The 22,044-nt window shown below is 40.1% G+C and overlaps 1 protein-coding gene across 2 annotated transcripts; it reads right to left on the bottom strand.

Moving 5' to 3' along the window:
• Nucleotides 1-339: 339 nt before the first annotated feature.
• On the bottom strand, nt 340-21,437 carry LOC124863999 (serine protease 27-like). Of its 2 annotated transcripts, XM_047358599.1 has the most exons (6): nt 21,317-21,437; nt 14,161-14,181; nt 13,386-13,557; nt 13,026-13,294; nt 12,357-12,496; nt 340-1,085 (listed from the first exon to the last, which is right to left on the bottom strand). In XM_047358599.1, the coding sequence occupies exons 1-6, from the start codon at nt 21,375-21,377 to the stop codon at nt 810-812; spliced, it is 939 nt and encodes a 312-aa protein (XP_047214555.1). In that variant the 5' UTR covers nt 21,378-21,437; the 3' UTR covers nt 340-809. The 2 variants fall into 2 exon arrangements, with proteins under 2 accessions (XP_047214555.1, XP_047214556.1); XM_047358600.1 differs by lacking the exons at nt 14,161-14,181; nt 21,317-21,437 and adding an exon at nt 13,637-14,096.
• Between the last annotated feature and the right edge of the window lie 607 nt (nt 21,438-22,044).

The following is a 22,044-nucleotide window of genomic DNA, read 5'->3' as shown; positions in this document are numbered from 1 at the left end:
TTATATGTAGCTCAAAAAGTAGCAAATCAATTACATTTGGGTCATGTATTTTTCATTTGAATAACATGTTTCAGATTTGATGAAGTTTCAATATTCTGGCTTTAAATGAGATCTCAGTACTGATGGAGAAAAAAAGAAAGTTTTTTAATAGTGTTTTAATTTTTATCAATGATTTTATCATTAAGATCAGTGTTAAATAACAATAAGTTTGATTTTATTTATTTTTTAATTTATCTTGGTTTAATACATAAAATTCAGTATTACTTATTTCCTGTCATTGAATCCCCAAATAAAACAAAACAAAAGTTTTGTCAATTTTGAAAAATATTAAAATATTTGTTTTAAGATTAAATTTGGGGGAAAATATGTCTACATGTTTCTCAGTTGTTTTAGATCCGGATTAATTTTGGTTTATTAGGTCAAATATTTGAAATAAAATAAAACTGCAGCAACTTAAGCTATAAAGTAGGGGGTGGCCTAGCAGTTAGACAACAGGACGTTTGTGTCACTGGTTTGAATCCCACAAACCTCCCCTCTGGATCCCTGAGCAGGACCCTTTATGCCCAGAGTGCTCCCCTGGCGCTGCCCGCTGCTCCCTAAGGGACGGGTCAAATGCAGGCAACACATTTTGTTGGAATGTACCATTGCAATTTATTTTCTCTGGCAGTTTGTCTGAGACAGTTTCTAGTTTTTAGTTTTGTTACATTTCTAAAACTTTGTGGGACTTGAAGTAGAAACAAGAGGAGATATGTGAGGTTCATTAAAGAAGACATGTTTTCCATCTCCGCTGATGAGCTTCACTAAAACACTCATGAGAGGATGACGAGAGAGAAGATTGTCGGTGGGATGGACAGCAGCAGAGGAAGCGACAGGTAGACCACGTGAGCCGATCCAGTTGGACCCAGGAAGTTGATGTATCCTGGCACGTCACTGGTGACGTGGCTGTTGATCCAGGTCTGGTAATTTGAAACTCGGACGTAAACCCCTGGGGTGTTGGGCTTGGCGCAGCCATTCCCAAAACTCACAATCCCAGCCTGGACCCACACAGCACCGCTTTTAGTGACCAATGGTCCACCGGAGTCTCCCTGCACACAACACAACCTGTTTAAACATATGACTATGTTCTTGTCTCTGGTATGACCATGAGGAAGACCGGACAAAGGGTACAACCAAACATTAGTAGATTCACTGTGTTCACCATGACCCGAAGATTTAGAGAAGAGAACAGGTAATTACCTTTTTTGACATAGAGTGTAAATATTGACAGCAATCAGTGTGACTACACTATATACTGTACAACAGAATTCTGTAAATAAATATATGTTTCAGTACATCACTATGCCAGTGTACTGTAGTATTTTACAGTTTTTCTTAATTGTTTACACACAAAAACTGGTACAATGACCACAACGTGTAACTCAGGCACCAACCCCTTGAACCAGTTCTGCTGAACTACAAACACAATTCCTGCTCTGTTCAATAGATGTAGTTCTGAAGCACACTTTTGTCAAAACACTGCACACAATTCTCACACAATTTTCAGGAGGAAAATGTCCTGTTTTCACAAGGAGCACAATGTTATTCAAATGTCTGAAAGCAAATGCCCGACTTTGCACACAACTCATCACATGGGCAAAAACATGTCGCGTAGTTTTACTATTAGCAATCACAGCTTGAGCAGAAGAGGGCCACAGGTGAGACCTTCTGTTTTAGGGCAACGGAGGCCAATATTGGAAACATAGGTAGAGGAGTGAGAGTAAGAGGAGGAAGACGATAAGGACAAGGAAGAGATTCGAGCCAGTTTAGTTGACCATGTGGTCAACCATAGTCTAACAATGAAGGAGGCTGGGCAAACAGTACAGACAAACCTGAGCAGGTACACTGTGGCATCCATTATTTGGACTTTCCGAAATGAGGAGTAGGACATTTACATTCACTAGGAAATTGCTATACTGCATATCAATACAGTAATCAATTATACAGTAGGACAGTGTTGCTTGTAAACTGTTCTGCAAGACTGCAAAGATAAAATATGATTCAAGTATTTGGGAAATGTATTCCTACTCAGTGTTTACAGTATTAGTAAATTAGTGCTATTTGTATTGCAGAACAGAAAGATTACCAACATAAGGTGGTCAGGGATGTTTTCTGAACTCCTGAAACTGCAATTATAGACATGGTCCTAGAAAATATTGGCATAACATAACGGCAAACACAAAGAAAGATAATTGAAAACAACGAATTATTTTAAAATACTGATGGGGTAAGCTTAGCAACATTGGACCATGTCTTGCGCAGCAATAATCTGAGGGTGAAGCAAGTTTACAGGGTACCATTTGAATGCAATCTACAAAGAATGAAAGAACTGTGACATATCTACCAATCTCACAACTGATGTAAACTCTCAACACTATAAAAGATTGATTACATGTTTCAGTATTGTAATCTTGTACTTCACAAACGTTACCACTCCGTGTCTTTTTCTGACATTGTAATATGTGTTTCACCAAGTCCTTAAGCTAGAGGTGGTCACAGCGGAACACCAGTTCATCTTCATGGATGGAGCTGGATTCAACCTCACGTAAAGACAGAGAACGGGAAGGAATATCATTGGCCAGCGTGCCATCATTGAAGTCCCTGGCCACCATGGAGGGAACATCACAATGTGTGCAGCAATTTCCCAACATGGCGTCATCTATCACTATGGCATCAATGAACCCTACAACATTGCCCATCTGATCGCATTCCTGGATGCCCTACACAACATACTCATTCCACCAGGTCAGCCAGATGGCCCAGTGCTGCTCAGTTACGTTATCATTTGGGACAACGTACACTGGGTGTATCATTCTGCAAAAAGTGTGAGGGTGACTTTGTGCTTATAGTGGTAAGAATCTACAAGTGCTAAATACACAGTATTTTTGTTTTGAAACATGCATTTAGCCTACAGTGAACAATAAACTTTTATTTCTACAGTTTCATGTCCTGAGCATTGTATTTTCTATTTTTCTATGCAGTGTTTAGAGACTGCTCAGTTTGATTTTGATTGACTCGGGGCACGACTTGACAACATAGTTCAGTTTTAAGCACAGATTGAACTGTTCTGAGGTGAGAGTTCGGTTTTGCAAGAAGAGTCTGAGGTTTTGTGAATGTAGCTTGAAAGTTGGGTTTTGTGTTCAGAGTTTGGATAAAAGGACAGCAGCTATTAAGAAATGTATCTTAGCAATTGAGAAAAACTGTAAACTAAAAACCCTTTTCCTCACACTCATCTCCCCAGGCCCTTGTTGACAGTCTTCATCCCACTCATCCCCTTATCTCTCTCTTCCTGTTCCATCTCAGTCATCTTCATCATTGCTTTTTATGACACAGTTTTCACACCCACCCTCCTGATCCATCTGTTAATGAACCATTTTTAATCCAATCCACTGGAAAGAGACTACAGCCTTCTCATGCTGGACTATAAATGTGGGAGAAAAGTGAGTTTTCAGGTGAAAAAGTTGAACATTAGTAGGCATCTGATGCCACGGTTTTGGATTCCAGGACAGAGAGAAGCCCCCAGAACCTCTAATTCCTGCAGGCAAGAAATTTATTTAGGACCTGTCTAGTAACTCAGAACAAAGTACTGGTTTTGGTCTCCCAACATTCTTGTTGAGCTTGTGGGTTCGCAACGGTAGGAGGCTGATCCTAACAAGCAGCTAGATGTGGCTTCAGTAGGACGGTGATCCTTCAGTCCACTCCAGGAGAAAGAGACTAGCTACACACTCCGGTACGAACAGGTGCGTTCATCCCCAAGGCCCTTTAACAAAACATTTCAAGGTGGGACCTAAACGCCTTTTAGCTGTCTCCATGCGTTTTGTGAAAGGACGGTGACGGGAGTTGAAGACAGCCCCCCTCTGCTATGCCCGGACTCACCAAGCGAAGTAGTCCCAGCCCTGCATCAGCTCAGTCGTATGGGGTGAGCCGAGGAAGAGATGTAGTGATGGCGTCTGATATGTGAGACTAGCCAGCAGCACAATTTACAAGCATAAATAAGATGAGAAATCATTTCCAACAAGAAGGTGAGATATACTCCATAGTCAAATGTCTGCTAGGGGCCAGAACGGGCGACATCAAATCCTACCTGAAACTGCTGGCTAAGGATAAGCGTAAATACAGTAAGACTGTTTTTCATGCTGGCGGTAATGACGCGCGGTTACGTCAATCGGAGGTCACCAAAGTTAGTGTTGCTTCGGTGTGTAAGTTTGCCAAAACAATGTCGGACTCCGTCATTTTCTCTGGTCCCCTCCCTGATCTGACCAGTGACGACATGTTTAGCCGCATGATGTCATTCAACCGCTGGCTGTCTAGGTGGTGTCCAGAAAACAATGTGGGTTACATTGATAACTGGCGAACATTTTGGGGAAAATCTGGTCTGATCCGGAGAGACGGCATCCATCCCACTTTGGATGGAGCAGCTCTTCTTTCTAGGAATCTGACCGAATTTATTATTTCTCCAGAACTCTGACAACCCAGGGTTCAGACCAGGAAGCAGGGTCGTAGTTTAACACTCCTCTCTGCAGCTTCTGTACTGCTACCCACCCATTACCCTATTAAGAAAGTGTCTCGCCCACAGCCAAAATTGAATAGATTAAAAAATAATCTAAAAGGAGGAAATCAGTAAAATCTAATAAAAATAAACACAAATAAGACTAAAAATAAAAATAAAACAATTAAATGTGGCCTACTGAACATAAGATCTCTCTCTTCGAAGACATTGTTAGTTAGTGACCTGATTTGTGACAATCAGATTGATTTATTTTGCCTCACAGAAACCTGGCTGCAGCAAGAGGATTATGTTACTATAAATGAGTCAACTCCTACTAATTATTTAAATTTTCACATTCCTCGAAATACTGGGCGAGGAGGAGGAGTAGCAACCATCTTTCAGTCTGATTTATTGATTAGTCCCAGACCAATCAATAGCTACAACTCTTTTGAGTATTTAATCCTTAGTTTTCCTCATCCAAATTGCAAAGCACTAAAACCACTTCTGGTTGTTGATTTGTACCGTCCACCAGGTCCTTACTCTCAATTTTTAGATCAGTTTTCAGACCTTTTATCTGATTTAGTGTTAAATACAGATAACGTTATTATAGTGGGGGATTTTAACATTCATGTTGACACCGAAAGTGATAGCCTAAATATAGCATTTAATGCTATCTTAGACTCAATTGGCTTTGTTCAAAACATTAACAAACCTACCCACCTTTGTCTTCATTCTCTGGACCTTGTGCTGACATATGGCATTGGGTGTAAAGACATAACAATATTCTCTCATAACCTTGTCCTGTCTGACCATTTCTTAATAACCTTTGAGTTTAATTTAACCGAGTACTCCACACCTGAAAGAAAATGTCATTATAGTAGATCATTATCAGGCGATGCTGTAACAACCTTTAAAGAATCTGTTCCACTTTTAATTTCCTCATTATCACTGAAAAGCACAGTGGAGGGCAATAATTCTGTTTCTACCCCTTCACAAATTGATTCTTTTGTTCATTGTTACTTCATAATTGCGTGATGCATTAGACAATGCAGCCCCCTTGAAAAAGAAGGTAATTATTCATAGGATGCTAGCTCCTTGGTTTAAGTCAGAGCTGCATACTTTAAAGCACAATGTTAGAAAATTGGAGAGAAAATGGCGCTCTACACACCTAGAGGATTCCTACTTAATCTGGAAAAATAACCTACTGTTGTATAAAAAGACACTTCACCAAGCTAGAACAGCTTATTTCTCATCATTAATAGAAGAGAACAAGAATAATCCTAGGTTTCTCTTTAGTACAGTTGCTAAACTTACACAGAGTCATAGCTCTGTTGAGCCATCAATTCTCTTAGCTCTTAGCATCCATGACTTTATGGGATTCTTCTTAAATAAAATTGATTCTATTAAAAAGAAAATCTTTGACATATTCCTGAAGATGATTACTTCATCCTCATCTAGTGAGACAACATTGGAAATAACTGCAGAACCTGATTTGTGTTTGGACTGTTCTGATCCTGTGAAGCTTCCTGAGTTATCAGAAATATTAGCTTCATCTAAACCTTCAACTTGTATGTTAGACCCAATCCCAATCAAATTATTTAAGGAAGTGTTCCCTCTGATTACCAGCCCCATTTTAGATATGATTAATCTATCTTTAGTAAATGGATCAGAACCACAGGCTTTTAAGTTAGCTGTAATTAAACCTTTACTTAAGAAACCTTCGCTTGATCGAGATGATTTAATAAATTACAGATCTATATCCAATCTTCCATTCTTATCTAAAATTCTTGAGAAAATAGTTGCTAATCAAATGTGTGAACATTTATACAGCAATGACCTGTTTGAAGAGTTTCAGTCAGGTTTCAGAGCTCATCATAGCACTGAAACAGCTCTGCTGAAAGTCACTAATTATATTCTTATGGTCTCAGATAATGGACTTGTGTCTGTTCTGGTTCTGTTAGATCTCAGTGCTGCATTTGATCCAGTCGACCATAATATTCTCTTAAAAAGGCTGGAATATGCTGTAGGGATCAGGGGAACATCGCTAGGCTGGTTTAAATCTTATCTGTCTGACAGATTCTAGTTTGTTCATGTAAATGATAAATCATCTTTAAACTCCAGGGTTAATTGTGGAGTACCACAGGGTTCAGTACTTTGGCCAATTCTCTTTACTATATATATGCTTCCAATAGGTCAAATTATCAGGCAGCATGGGATAAATGTTCACTGTTACGCTGATGATACTCAGCTTTACTTATCCATAAATCCTGATGAACCCAACCAGTTAGATAGACTACAAGCATGTCTTGAAGATATAAAAACTTGGATGACTTTACATTTTCTGCTTCTAAATTCAGACAAGACAGAAGTTGTTGTCTTTGGACCGGAGTCTTTAAAAAAGAAACTGCTTAGTCAATCACTTAACCTGGATGGCATTAAATTGACCTCTGATAATAAAGTAAAAAACCTTGGTGTTAACTTTGACTAGGACATGTCATTTAAATCCCATATTAAACAGGTTTCTAGGATTTCCTTCTTTCACCTCCAGAACATTGCCAAAATTAGAAATATCCTGTCCAGGAGTGACGCTGAAAAACTAGTCCATGCATTTGTTACTTCAAGGCTGGACTATTGTAATTCTTTACTATCAGGATGTCCACAAAATGCAGTTAAAAGCCTTCAGCTGATTCAAAATGCTGCAGCAAGAGTTCTGATGAAAATTAAAAAGAGAGATCATATTTCTCCTATTTTAGCTTCCCTTCATTGGCTCCCTGTTAAGTCCAGAATAGAATTTAAAATTCTCCTCCTCACATATAAAGCCCTTAATGATCTAGCTCCATCATACATCAGAGATCTGATTGGTCCATATGTTCCTAACAGAGCACTTTGTTCTCAGACTGCAGGTTTACTGGTGGTTCCTAGAGTCTCTAGAAGTAGAATGGGAGGCAGATCCTTTAGTTATCAGGCTCCTCTCCTGTGGAACCAGCTCCCAGTTTTAGTCCGTGAGGCAGACACCCTGTCTACTTTTAAGGCTAGGCTTAAAACTTTCCTTTTTGATAAAGCTTATAGTTAGAGTGGCTTAGTTTATCCTGAGCTATCTCTGTAGTTATGCTGCTATAGGCTTAGGCTGCTGGAGGACATAATGACCACTTTCACTCTCTCTGCTACTTTCTCATACTACTCTCCAATTTTGTATTATTTGCTGTTATTTCAGTTTTGAACTTTGTTCTCTCTTTTCTCTTCCTAGAAGCTACACCTGGCCTGACTCTGTGTCTACCTGTGACACCTTTCTGGAGAGGGGCATCATCCAAGCTTCTGCTGACAACAACTTAATGCTCACCTTCTACAGATGATCCACATGGCCCTGTCTTTCAGTGTTTAACCCTTTCTCTCTCCTAGACATGGCTACTGACTGAGCTTCTACTGTATCTAACTCTATGTTCTCTCTTTCAGACTCTAACCTTGAAAACTGGCTCAGAGTTTATCTGTTCTTTCTTTCTAGATGAAATGACTAAAGGAGCTACAGGGGTTGGACAATGAAAGTGAAACAGCTGTCATTTTAGTGTGGGAGGTTTCATGGCTAAATTGGACCAGCCTGGTAGCCAGTCTTCATTGATTGCACATTGCACCAGTAAGAGCAGAGTGTGAAGGTTCAATTAGCAGGGTAAGAGCACAGTTTTGCTTAAAATATTGAAATGCACACAACATTATGGGTGACATACCAGAGTTCAAAAGAGGACAAATTGTTGGTGCACGTCTTGCTGGCACATCTGTGACCAAGACAGCAAGTCTTTGTGATGTATCAAGAACCACGGTATCCATGGTAATGTCAGCATACCACCAAGAAGGACGAACCACATCCAACAGGATTAACTGTGGACGCAAGAGGAAGCTGTCTGAAAGGGATGTTCGGGTGCTAACCCGGATTGTATCCAAAAAACATAAAACCACGGCTGCCCAAATCACGGCAGAATTAAATGTGCGCCTCAATTCTCCTGTTTCCACCAAAACTGTCCGTCTGGAGCTCCACAGGGTCAATATACACGGCCGGGCTGCTATAGCCAAACCTTTGGTTACTCATGCCAATGCCAAACGTCGGTTTCAATGGTGCAAGGAGCACAAATCGTGGGCTGTGGACAATGTGAAACATGTATTGTTCTCTGATGAGTCCACCTTTACTGTTTTCCCCACATCTGGGAGAGTTACGGTGTGGAGAAGCCCCAAAGAAGCGTACCACCCAGACTGTTGCATGCCCAGAGTGAAGCATGGGGGTGGATCAGTGATGGTTTGGGCTGCCATATCATGGCATTCCCTTGGCCCAATACTTGTGCTAGATGGACGCGTCACTGCCAAGGACTACCGAACCATTCTTGAGGACCATGTGCATCCAATGGTTCAAACATTGTATCCTGAAGGTGGTGCCGTGTATCAGGATGACAATGCACCAATACACACAGCAAGACTGGTGAAAGATTGGTTTGATGAACATGAAAGTGAAGTTGAACATCTCCCATGGCCTGCACAGTCACCAGATCTAAATATTATTGAGCCACTTTGGGGTGTTTTGGAGGAGCGAGTCAGGAAACGTTTTCCTCCACCAGTATCACGTAGTGACCTGGTCACTATCCTGCAAGAAGAATGGCTTAAAATCCCTCTGACCACTGTGCAGGACTTGTATATATCATTCCCAAGATGAATTGATGCTGTATTGGCTGCAAAAGGAGGCCCTACACCATACTAATAAATTATTGTGGTCTAAAACCAGGTGTTTCAGTTTCATTGTCCAACCCCTGTACATCCATTAACATTTACTTTTCCTTCCCATAGAAAGTACTCCTGGATCAGTGCTTATTTGTTCTCTTTGTGTCTCTGCTCTGTTCTCTCAAACCTCCAGTCGGTCGTGGCAGATGGCCGCTCACACTGAGCCTGGTTCTGGTTCTGCTGGAGGTTTCTTCCTGTTAAAAGGGAGTTTTTCCTCTCCACTGTCGCTACATGCATGCTCAGTATGAGGGATTGCTGCAAAGTCAACACCAGTGACTGTCCACTGTCTCTACATGCTCATCCAGGAGGAGTGAATGCTGCAAGTCACTGACTGGATGCAATCTGCTGGGTTTCCTTAGATAGAAAAACTTTTTATCCAATTTGAATAAATAACTGAATCTGACTGAACTGTTCAATGGTTACGATTAATTGGAATGTATGAACCTGACTGTTGTGAAGAACCTTGAGACGACATGTGTTGTGAATTGGTGCTATAGAAATAAACTGAATAGAATTGAACATATCATTTAAATTTGAAGCATTTGCTTGGTCAACAACATAATCGTAAAATGAGTTTTTCCTCCATTATTGTTCTAAAAATACAGATAGGTGGAGACTTCTGATGCTTGGTGCTGGCATCTTTGCTGCACCACACCTTGATTTGGCTGATAAAACAGAACTTAACTAAAGAGTTTATCTGCTTATCAAGTTTAAAATCAGAGTCTATTTCAGAACCAAGATTACTAACAATGGGTTTAACAAATATTGTAATACAAACAAGCAACATAAGAGGTCTGGACATGGCACAATGACCTCAGATTTAACTTCACTTAAAGTGAAAGCCCAGTCCTTGTGGTGATTGAGGCGTCTCAGTACAGATGTCAGCATTTTTGTGCAATTTCACAGGTATATAACTCAGTTCATCAGCAAACATTTTTTTTAAAAGACAGTGAGGGCTGATCTTCAAAGATCCCAAATAGCGGGTGCTAATTTGCGTGTACTATAAATAAATTGCAGGTGTAACAAGTGGGCGTGTTGTGTGCAATGGATAGCAAGTGCAAACAGGAGCAGACCGCCCAGTCAAATGAGGAAATTATGTGCTCTACTGGGTGGAACAAGAGGAAAAGCAAACAGATCTTCTGATGTGTTGCTAGAAATATGCAGGGGTTGTTCTGTTTCACTTTTCTGGACTGTTACAGTTAGTTCACTTTTGTTGTGCACAGTGCCTTGGGTGCCTTATTGCGGAAAACGCTATATAAATAAACTTGAATTGACTTGACTCACAGCAGGTTTGTCATCTGCCCCGACGAGATTATTTCTCTTTTCTTGCTCAACGTAACTCCCAACAAATTGGCCAATAAATACTAACAATATAAAAGACAAATATGTCTGTTAATTAATTTGTCTCCCTTGATCTTTTAATTTTTTCGGACACTCACCGGGTTCTGTTGTTTTTTTGAGAATTTGAAGAGTTTGGAGTTTATCATAAACAGCCACAATATTTAAGTCTGAACGTAATATTAGCAACATAAAAATAGATAGTTGTAGGAGTTGTCAATATGTATGTTATAGCTTTGCTGGTTTTAAATCATAGCGTCACATAACTGTCCTGCAAAAAAGTTAAAGGAACATTTATGTCCGTAAAAATTCATTAATTATCCAATAATTTTGCTAAATTCGTTTTGTTTGTTTTGCCAATATTTTAGCAATTTATGAGTTTAATTGTTTAAATTTTTTTCTGGTGACACAAAATACTTTTTAACTGCATAAACCAACTGTTCCCTGGCATATGTTCACATTTAAACATCGTAATCAAACTGATCCAGCTCCGATTGCCCTGCAGTGACATAACGTTACTGTCAATAAAGCAATGTGTTTTTAGTGACAAGGTTAAAACACACTGTGTTTGTCACCACATGGAAAAGTTGCCTTAAAATGGTGATTTTTCACCTGCTAAGAAGGGATTTTAGCGTCCAGTTTGCAAATGAAGGATTTAATCTGCCTTATAAAGTCTTTAGTTCTTTCCTATTAATTATATTATTAACACCAAAGCACAGTGGGTCTTTTGCATGATGTGCGATTACCGGCGGTGCATGCTTGATCATTTATGCCGCATTTTGCCATGATCAGGTTTGTGCTGCAGCAGCAGATGATCACTGATGTTACGCTGGAATGATGTTGATTGAAGTGTTGCAAGGAGTTTTACCATAGGAGAAATATCATGGCTTCTGTTTGGGATTGGCTCCAAATCATAGCCTAGATAATCCTTCATAGAATCCTCTTTTCTCATCTATTTTTAATATTGTTATTTTTGACAACTCAGATCTTTTGGCACATGTACAGAAAGTGACAGCAGACATTTTTGCATCCCAGTTAGCACCTGCATTTTGAACGTGCTAAATTCACATTGTGTCGCAAACCGTTTCAGGCTTTGAATATTGCATTGTGGGTGATAAGGGATGACATTTGCATATCCTCCTCCCATGTATTTGCTCGTTTGGGTCATTTTCATATGTTTTGCTTATTCATGAGGGCACTGATTATGCACATGCAATCTGACCACCACCTCATTTGTAGATCAGCTTTGCTGACCCAAACAGGTTTGCGTGCGGTTTAGTACTCGCAAATCTTTTGAAGATCAGGCCCTAAGTTTCTTAAGGATTATTCCTAGCAGGAGAAAAAATGTGCAAACAGAATAGGGCCAAGAATAGACCCCTGTGGTACACCACAAAAGAGAAGCAATGTACAAGCGTAAAAACACCAGTATCAGTCATTACTAAAGGGTCATTTAAAAGCTTTAACAGCGCTGACTCTGCTATAAAAGGTTTTAAAACCAGACTGGCACTTAAAGACTTGTGTTTGTTTAGAAAATATTGTTAATAAAGCCTGGAGACAGATCCACAGCTGGCTGAAGACTGACAAGCCCAGATTTTTTTTATTACTTATTTCAGAATTGCTTTGCTCATCATCCCACCTTCATCCCACTCATCCTCCCACCTTCATCCCACTCATCCTCCTACCTTCATCCCACCCTTTTAAATCACTCTATGCTGAGGACAGAATAGCTCACCTGACAGGAGTCCTTCCCTCCAGCAGTCAGACCAGCACACATCATGTTGTCAGTTATTGAGCTGTAAGTTGAACTGCACTGACTGTTGGACACTATAGGAACATCTACTTCCTGTAGCGTCTGAGGGTCAGGGAGATTGGCTGGACAGGGAGAGAGAACAGACCTATCAATGAATCATCTATGTTTTAATTGAATTGCATCAATTAATGAATACAATGAACACTCAAGCGGAGTCACAGATTAAAGCATGAAGTTTCATGGATCTGTGTTCCAGATGAGAGAACATGATGTCTAGTTTAAAGGCAATGAACACATTAAGAAACAGAGAACAGGGTGAACTCCAGAGGACTTTCAGGTGGAAAACAAAATGCTGCAGGCAATGAGGATCTTATCTGTGAGGACTCACAGGTAAGTAGTACCTCAACCAGTTACTTTGTAGATTAAAAGGTTGATTTTCCACATGACCATTAAACTTTTTTCAGAGGTTTTCAGTCTCAGGTTTTTAAATGCTTCAAATTTATCCTTCAGTGATTTTTGACCAAAGAAGCTGATAGCTTCACTCCTGCTCAGATTTGATTGAAACTACATACCCTAAAACCTAGCAGAGCTGGGTGTGGCTGTTAATAATTAATAACAATAGAAACTATTGATTGGTTCATTAATCCTTACCATCAGAGGAAATGGTTCCCCAGCCGGTGACCCAGCAGTCCAGTCCAGCTGTAAAGACGCTGCCAGCTGCAGCCAGACAGATCGGTCGGATGTAGTTGGTAAACTCCACAGTAGAGTCCAGCTGCACCAGGGCTATGTCGTTATCGTTTGTGTTGGAGTTATAGTCTGGATGTATAATGATCTGGGATGCTCTAAAGGAACTCTCATGAGAATTCACACTTTGCTGGGTGTGTCGACCCAGGTAAATAGTCAAACCTGATGTGCTCGTGCTGAGAAAAACAGACGATATGTTTATGGATCACAGTGACTGTCCATGGTGCTGAACAGGAAGTTAAATCATGGCACATGATCAGAACCCACCTGCTAAAACAGTGAGCAGCAGACAGAACCCACAGATTGTTGATCAGGGATCCTCCACACCGCCCCGGCCCGATGTGCAGACTGGCCTGCCATGGCCACGCCCCTTCAGTTGAATCCTGACCTCCAACGATCCTGGTTCCGCTCTTGGTGTTGAAAGGAGCTGTGCCACAGACTGCAGGAAAATATTTTCACCAGGTTTAGCAATAACACATAAAGACTGCACTTGTTGGCCTTAAACTGGAGCTCCCCACCTTTCAGGTGCTTCATTAAACTTGCTGAACAGGAAAAATGCCTCATCGCTCATCCTCTTCATCCCTCCTTTTAGCCCATTCATTTCCACATCTGTTCTTAGCATCCCTATTCATCCTGATCAGGGAGTCTTTTCATCCGTTTAATCTGCCAACTCATCTTCATCCCTGTTTAGGACACCTTTTCATACCTGGAGGATATTTAGCACTTTTTATTCTGCTTATTCTCCTCTCCTCTCTTTGTAATCACTTCTTATTCCACTCACCCTCGTTGCACGTCTTTCAGATCCTGTTTTACCTCCAATCGCCTCGCTCTTTGACATTTACAACCCTTTTATCCCCCTCATCTTTGTGATGCTATGTAGTTTGCATTAGAAGGTTGAATAAAAACTCAGAGGGAAACTGCAGCAAACTTCAGTGACATTTAAGTGAATCTGGATTCATGTTTCAGTTTATCATATTAAATGTACCTGTTTAAATAACAGTGGGTGATTTAGTTGTGTTAAAAAATGTTGATAAAAACTCACCATCAATCTGTGCATCGCTTCCTGTGGGAGAAAGAACAAACAGTTCAGTGAAGGTTCTGACCCGACCGGGTTTTTCGCTCTGGGCGAAGGGGAATTTGTAACATCACGAACAATAAATCAGAGAATTTCCCTAATCATTGTGTTGCTTATATTGCAGAGTTGTGAAACAGCAGGTAATCATCTGTCCCTAAGAATGTGTAAGAAGGCAGAATGTTAACTAACAGGTTCGGTCGGGTCAAACCAGTCACACCAGCAGAGTCTGGTTTCATTTATGTGCCATAGTTTAAATGGGTTTTATTATTTGGTTTGTCTGACTCAAGAATGGAGAAATTCAGTTGTTTTTACTTTTACTCATTTGATTCTAATTGAACTAACTGATATTTAATTTAGACTGAATCAAACATGAATCAGTACATCTGATTCAATTGGACACATTCAGGTTGCTTTAACTGGGTTTCAGTCGGGGTCTGACTGGTTTCTTTTTAACGACACTTAATATAAAACAAGTTTGATTATATAGAGATGAAATAAAATGTTAATGATTTAGAAAAACCATCAGACTGAATCAGACACATTCAGAACAGATCGGATCTAGGCTGGATGTAGTCCAGGACGCAGTCGATGAAATGGTTTTTTATGTGTTGTATATAAACCAAACTAACAAGAGACCTGGATGAAACGGATTTTACAGTTCCTGTTGTATTCATTTTAATCTTTGTGTTTCATTAAAAGTTAAAGGTCTGAACTGTGATCTAAACGCCCTTCAGATTTCTACTGTGACTGATTAAAGGAACTTGCATTGCTTGGTTGTTGTTGCTTTGTTCTTCTCTATTTATTGTCAACATGGACACAGTTCACAGAAAGTCCTGAAAGGAGAAAACATGGAGGGAGGTTGAAATGGTTTAATTTCCACATCACTTTAAGTAAAGTAGAGCTTAAGTAAAGCTAACCAGAGCACTGCACAGTGTTGGAGAATGAATGAACATAAAACCAATAAAACATGTACACTCCATAGAACACAACTGGACTTCTCTTGATTATTGAAGTCATTTCCCCTCTGATCCAAAAGGCTTCTTCAGTTCTAATCATGGTTGAAAGCAACATGCTTAATGCTGTGGTTGTAGTCAGAATTGTCACTCTAATCGGGCCATGGAAGGTTTTCCAGCATTTCACACCGAAGCATCTCACATGGCATCGTTAGGGACATTTCTGGATCGTCAAACAACGACGACCCAAACACTGAGCTGCACAGAGGGTGGCACCACTGACTCACATGTCCTAATGGTCCCATTATGCTCCTTTCCCATTAGTACTGTTGGGGTCATCCATTTTGGTCGCACATTTTGACATGCACAGCTCAACAGACGTCGCAGCTCTGACGTCACTGGAAGTATAAACCGGCTGAGATGCAGAGTTTCGGGGCCATTTCCCGCCTGTCTAACATGACAGCGTATAGGAGGCGCATTTCTGGTGAGACAAGAGCTCGCAGGCAAACTTTTGCTCCACAAGGCCATTCCCGGAAGAGCTTGAAAGCTGGAAATCTGTCTGATACAAGAAGATCAGAGGATTTATTTGCCGATCGAAGACCGTGCCACAACCGGCGCAGGTGAAAACCTACAGAGGTTCTATGTCCAAGGAGAAGAGTTTCCTCCTTGTGTATGCAGTCGACTAAAGGTTCTCCATCTTTTACCCTCCTGGACGGAGGAGAAATTACCGTTATTTCTTTTAATTTGATCACGGACGCGTGATCCCCCCCTCCTTTTTCTTCAGACCTGATCCTCAACCGGTGGAGAGAAGAAATCAACGTCAAAGTAATTTAGTTCTTTTCATATTAAATCAGATAGGTGCATTTAGAGGTCTGGTCAGGATGAGGCAGTTAAGGTGATGTAGGATCACCTGTAGTTAATCTCAGGTATTAACTTGTTGCAATATTGATTGAAGTATTTTATGCTGAGCTGTGTTTTGATTTGCTGCTGCGTGGTTCATGTTTGTCCGGCTGATCCCAAATCAGCCAGGAGTTAGAAGTTGGACTTTTAAAAGTTTTCATTCAAAGCAGCTGTGGTCTGGGCCTCACCGACCTCTCTTTGTTCCAGTTTTATTGCTGGAGTTTTTCCACTGAGTTCCCGCCTCAAGAGTTTATGACACTTTATCAAGATTTGGGGCGATGTGAAGAGAGATTTATCTGTCAAAACAAGGTCGAAGTTCCCCCACCTTCGGTGAAGCGGTTGAATAAACAGTGACAGTTGGTGGTTTTGGTTAATAATTTGTAATTATTAATGAGCTTTGAGCCCATAATCACAACACCAGAGGATATCTATGATTTCTATTCGTAAGTAATGATTTTTAGTTAAGAAATTAATATTTTTCAAATTATGATTTTAAATTATGATTCTTGATGAATATTAATTAATCAATAATCATATTCCTTACAGTACATAATCTATTTGGGTCAGGTCGGATTGGGTCAGTTTAATACAGTTTGACTCATTTATGGCTGCTTTCAGACTCAGAGTGAAAAAACAGAACCAGAGAAGGTTCTGGGAAGGGAGACCCGAAGCACTGTGGATCAGTATAGGAGAGAGGGAAGACATGCCGGATCAAATGGAACGGTACCAGCTAGTGGAGGTGTCAGGGTAAGCTATCGCTACCTAATGCTAGCTCGCTTTAATAGTGCTCAAAGACACAAAAACCGAGCGTAAAATGACCTAACAGCTAAAAATATTAGTTACTGGAATATGCTGTGACTAGTGACTTGGCTCCCGTAATTCTGACGTTGCATTTTTATTGCAACTCAGAAAGGTTGGAACCACATGAGGCAGGTACTAACAAAAGTAACGTTCCAAATAACTGGTACTAATGGAAAAGCTGAAAAAACAAGTTGAACCATAGCGACCCGCTCTGAGTAGGTACCAGTGGGAGAAGGGGCAAAAGTCACTTTAATGGCGTGATTACTTATGTTAAGGGTCCTATGTCAACATGACAGTTTAAAACTGTTTGAACAACACCAGTAGCTATTAAACTACCATTGAAAATATTGAGAATGTATGACTAACAAAGGGAGAACTTCATTAAGATGGATCTTTAGTGTTTATTATCTTCTCCACAGTGAACTTGTCACACTTGTCACAAACATCCCTAAATGCTTCAGAACAGGTTCATTAACATTCCGAACATGATTTAAAGTGGAAAAAACAGAGATCGCAAGAGCCCGAGGTCATGATATCAGAAGAAGACATCTTCTGGTTCCTGACAAACAGACTAAGTATTTTTCATCACCTCTAGAACAACCTGCAACCTGTCCTTCCTCCCCCTCCAGTCAGCTCTCATCCTCTCCCACCTGATGGCGCAAGTATGATTACTCAACCCAGGCTCTGATTTGAGCTTCTGTCATTTGGATCTTGATGGGCCCACCAAGGATTTGTTTGAGCGGCACAATGGAAATGATTTATAGCCTAGGAACCAGTCGCATACAAACAAATTCCCTGTTTTCTGCAGTAAAATAAGACAAATTCAGACTTTTTAGCAGACCAGTTCTTCCAGATGGATTCAGTTAAATTGGGAAGGTAGAAATTTTTAGAAATTATTTCTTTAAACTGGATCAAATCCTTCTGTTATCCCAACCAAGGATCATTTTCCAGATAATGTGTGGGATGTATCCATGGAGACAATATAGCTGCAAAACAACTGCATTTTTTATTTTCAGGTATTAAATGTCATCCTTTCTGTGAGTTTCAGGAAGTTTGAGTGACATTTCAGACCTCATAAGTTCATTATTGGAGCTATATTCTATGAGTGTCACACTGACCCAGTGTGACTGGTTCTGGCTGTTGTTACCAACCACTGAAATCCCAGTTTTCAAGCCAAACCTCTGTAAATGTGCTCTTGGTGCCTAAAGAAACAAAAACACTCAGATTTTAATTCCCTAAAGGAACGACAGAATGGCCGGTTCCAGTTGCACACTTCTGAGGATGAATGTTCAGGTTCTGTGGTTTTGTCAAAGTGTCATAACCCAAATCTCATAACCAGAACCACAGAATACAAACATAAGAGCTAATATAGAAAATCTGGGCATATTTGAGATTTTATTTTCAGACCCTGCAAAAACCCTGGAAAAGAAACAGAAAACCCAACGGTTGATCAGACAGAGCCTCAGATGTTCTGTGCAGAAATGGAGAACCTCTTGGAGGAACAACCTATTTGGACCACAAAGACTTAAAGACCACAGTTTCTTGTATCTGATTTAACAGATCTGAGCAGAGATCCCTGAAACCAGAACAGTGCAGTTCACCAGTACCTTGTCAAAGTTCTACTTCCTCCAGAAACACACCTTCAGTTTGGTTTCAATACAAACTGGTTTATCCAATTTGTATTGAAACCAAACTGCAGTTTCAGCTGAACCTCCTTACTGTAAATGAGGATGCTGGCAGCATGACGCGAACACGAGTGCATGAGTCAGGAACTATGCCAAAATGATAAACCCCACCTCAACCTTTAACCTTTGCTCTATAAATCAGGTCCATCTAGAATGCCAGCTGTTTTAAACCCTCCAAGCAAATTCAAATTTAAGCTGTGATGAACATTTCTCTGGACATTTCTACTCCTAATTATCCTGTACTAACTAGCCAGATTTCACACCCAGGCTTCTCTGCTTTGGATTTAATGGTCCCAAAGGTAGAACATTCAGGGTCTTCTGTCATCAGCAGACTATTCCCTTCCCTGATCTTTACAGGGTACACCTATCGTTTTAATTTTAGGAACAATACTTCTTATTGTTCTGACATAATCAAGTGTTTTTCTCTGTAACATAATATCTAGTAATGCAGAGAAGGATGAGCTGAGGACTGAAGGGAAAACTTCTAACTTTGTTAATTAATCTCTCAACAGTTATTGCCATAAAAGGAGGATTACTTGTGTGTTTAAAAGACTAAGTTAATAGTTTTTAAATCTTTGCCAGGAATTTCTAAAGTCTGGAGCCGATCATCTCCTCTCTTCTTCAGGCAATTTGTTTCTCAGTGAAGTGACTCTTTGTGAAGGTTTATAGATAGGACACCTAGCATCACCCAGATAATCAAACCAGTACCAAATACTGGACCTTGGTATGCATCTCTGTATTGACCGTGTTTGATTTCTACTCTCTGGTTTTGAAATATGCACCACACTTGCAGCCAGTGGTGTTCTCTTTATCTTTTCCATAGAAAGTACTCCTGGCTGAGTGCTTCGTTGGAAGTTTCTGTCTTGGTCTGGTAAAATGGAGAGACACTGGTAATCGGCTTGCTAGCTGCTCAGCGACCTCCAGGTTTTGACCAGCCTGCAACAGGAATGCGGTGGAGTTGGGAGTGATGTCGTTTCTAGATCCCGTTCTGACTTCTGAGGCATTCAGACGTCATGCTCACCTTCACAGCCGGATGGACTGCATTCAGTGCTTTCTAGAAGCATCTCAGCAGGTTTTCTCCTCCTCAGTCTGAACTCCTAACCAAACTGTAGCTGATATGCTCTAGTGGAAAACATTAATGGTGAAAATGAGATGTTGTCCATCACCTCAGATTCAGCTGTCTGTTCTGGTGGGTCAGAATCTCTGATGGTACTGCCTGAACCTACATCTCAGGGTTGGACAGGACTCACCTGTCTTACTCTGCCCTAAAATTTCCCGTTTATATAAAAAACCAAACAGAAACTTATTGCCTGCAAGTGAAAGTTAAGCTTTGAAATTTAAATTCTTAGTTTTAGAGAGTTAATTCACCAGCTTTCCCTGTTTTCTTTTCAACATCTTTCATTAAAAAGTCTTAGCAGCTGTCAGATAAATATAATTCAGATGAAATCTTCCTGAAGCTCTGATTTTAGAAGCTAAAAGGTGAGCTGGTTGTCAACTGTATCACCTTGTAACCAACAGGGGCATTAAACCTTCTTAAAATCCGGTTATTCCTTTAGTTTTGAACCAGTCATAAACTCCACTGTAGGACCACAGACTTGAAGAACTAAAAGCACCTTAATGGAGAAGTTCAGTTCAGAGGCAGATGAAGACCAAAGAGAGCAGAAAAATCAGCAGTTTGGATTCTGTTTTGTGCGAATATTGGAGGTCATGTTTTAGAAAGGCAGAGTGATTAGCATGAAAAGTGCTGATCCATGAATAACGTCAAAAAGAAACAGAAACATTTGATTGACATTGTTGTCGAATCAGAAAACTGCTCCATGTTGTGGATTTAGTAGAATTCAGTCGATCTAATTCAGGTTTCAATCAGCTGCTGTTTCCACATATACCGTCATTAAAAGATAAAATGATCATAATTAAGTAAGTAAGTACCGGTAAGTAAAATTTTATTTATATATCACCTCTCAAGACACAGATCACAAAGTGCTTCACAACACTAATACAAGGCACGATTGGAATAATATATTTATAAATGTAAAATAGAAGATAAGATAAAATCAAAAATAAACTAACCAAACACAAGCCTAAAAAGATGAGTTTTTAGCTGTTTTTTAAAAGACACCACCGAATCCGCAGTCCTTATACACAAGGAGATAGAGTTCCAGAGACGGGGAGCTACTGTTGCAAAAGCTTTATCACCCTTAGTTTTCAGCCTTGTGTGATGTACAGCCAGTAGGACTTTATCACATGACCTCAGAGACCTGGGGGGATTATACGGATATAAGAGTTCACTGATATAAGTTGGGGCTTGACCATGAAGATCTCTATAAGTCAGGACCAGAATCTTAAACTGAGCTCTGAATTTAATGGGGAGCCAGTGCAGCTGGATGAGTAACGGTGTGGAGTGGGAATACTTAGAAGATTTTGTCAGAAGTCTAGCAGCAGCATTCTCAACAACCTGGAGACGTTCCAGGGAGTTTTTGCTAAGACAGGTAAATAAAGTATTACAACATGAATACGACATGAATGCATGGATAGTAATCTCAAGTTCAGAACGTGACACAATGGGACTTAACTTAGCAAGGTTACGTAAAGGATAAAAACAAGAGTGAACCAGAGATTTGATGTGGGTAATTAAACTAAGAATGACGTCATTATAAACAGGATGAACATTACATCACTGCTTTAATCCTGATTTTAATGTTTGTCTTGATTTAAAAAAAGTCAGAAGCAGATTTTCACCTTTCTGATTTAAAAACTAACATCCAGGTATAAAGGAAGACTCACCTGTAGCTGAAAAGGTCAGCAGCAGCAGGACTCCAAATGGAAACAGTTTGACCATCATCATGTGACTGAAGCCTGACGGAGGTCCTGCTGACTGAATCGATATGTGCTGGTCTGAACTAACCTCTCCTCCAGCTGTCTGCTCACACCCATGAAGCAACGCCTCACACACACCCTCCCTGCAAACAAAATGACTACAAACATGGAAATATTTCTACACTGACAGAACATCAGCTGCTAACTAATGATGCTTAATAGGAGTCTTTTCAACTTTTTAAGCAGCATCATGGAAAGATAAGGCCTGGTCTTCGCCAGGTGAAGTAATGTCAAAGGTTAGCAGGTCTGAAAGCTGCTGCTGTGAAACTAAAACGCATGAGCTAAGAAGAAAAACAGAAACCGGCAGACGAAACACAGTCTGCACTGATAACAGAAAAATAAATATTAAACATAGTTTCAGAAAAAAATAAATGCTAAACTGAAAGAACATTTTACTGTAGATTCGTTTGGTGTAATGTGTCACCAGGCTGCAAAGTATGAAGGTCATTTTAATGCATTGTAACTGTGCATTTGAAGTCACAAGGAGAGTATATAGGAGTTTTGTAATTGTGGATTTTTTTTTCAGTTTTGCTTCAATTGTTCTGAAACAAAAGGTGAAAACAAAAAACTCTCACACCTGTATTAAAATCTTCCCACCAACAGACTTTTTTCTTATTTTTTCCTTTAACACAAAC

This window comes from Girardinichthys multiradiatus, chromosome Y, assembly GCF_021462225.1.
Source record: "Girardinichthys multiradiatus isolate DD_20200921_A chromosome Y, DD_fGirMul_XY1, whole genome shotgun sequence".
In the NCBI taxonomy this organism is placed as follows: Eukaryota; Metazoa; Chordata; class Actinopteri; order Cyprinodontiformes; family Goodeidae; genus Girardinichthys; species Girardinichthys multiradiatus.
This window is presented reverse-complemented; position numbering and strand designations above follow the sequence as displayed.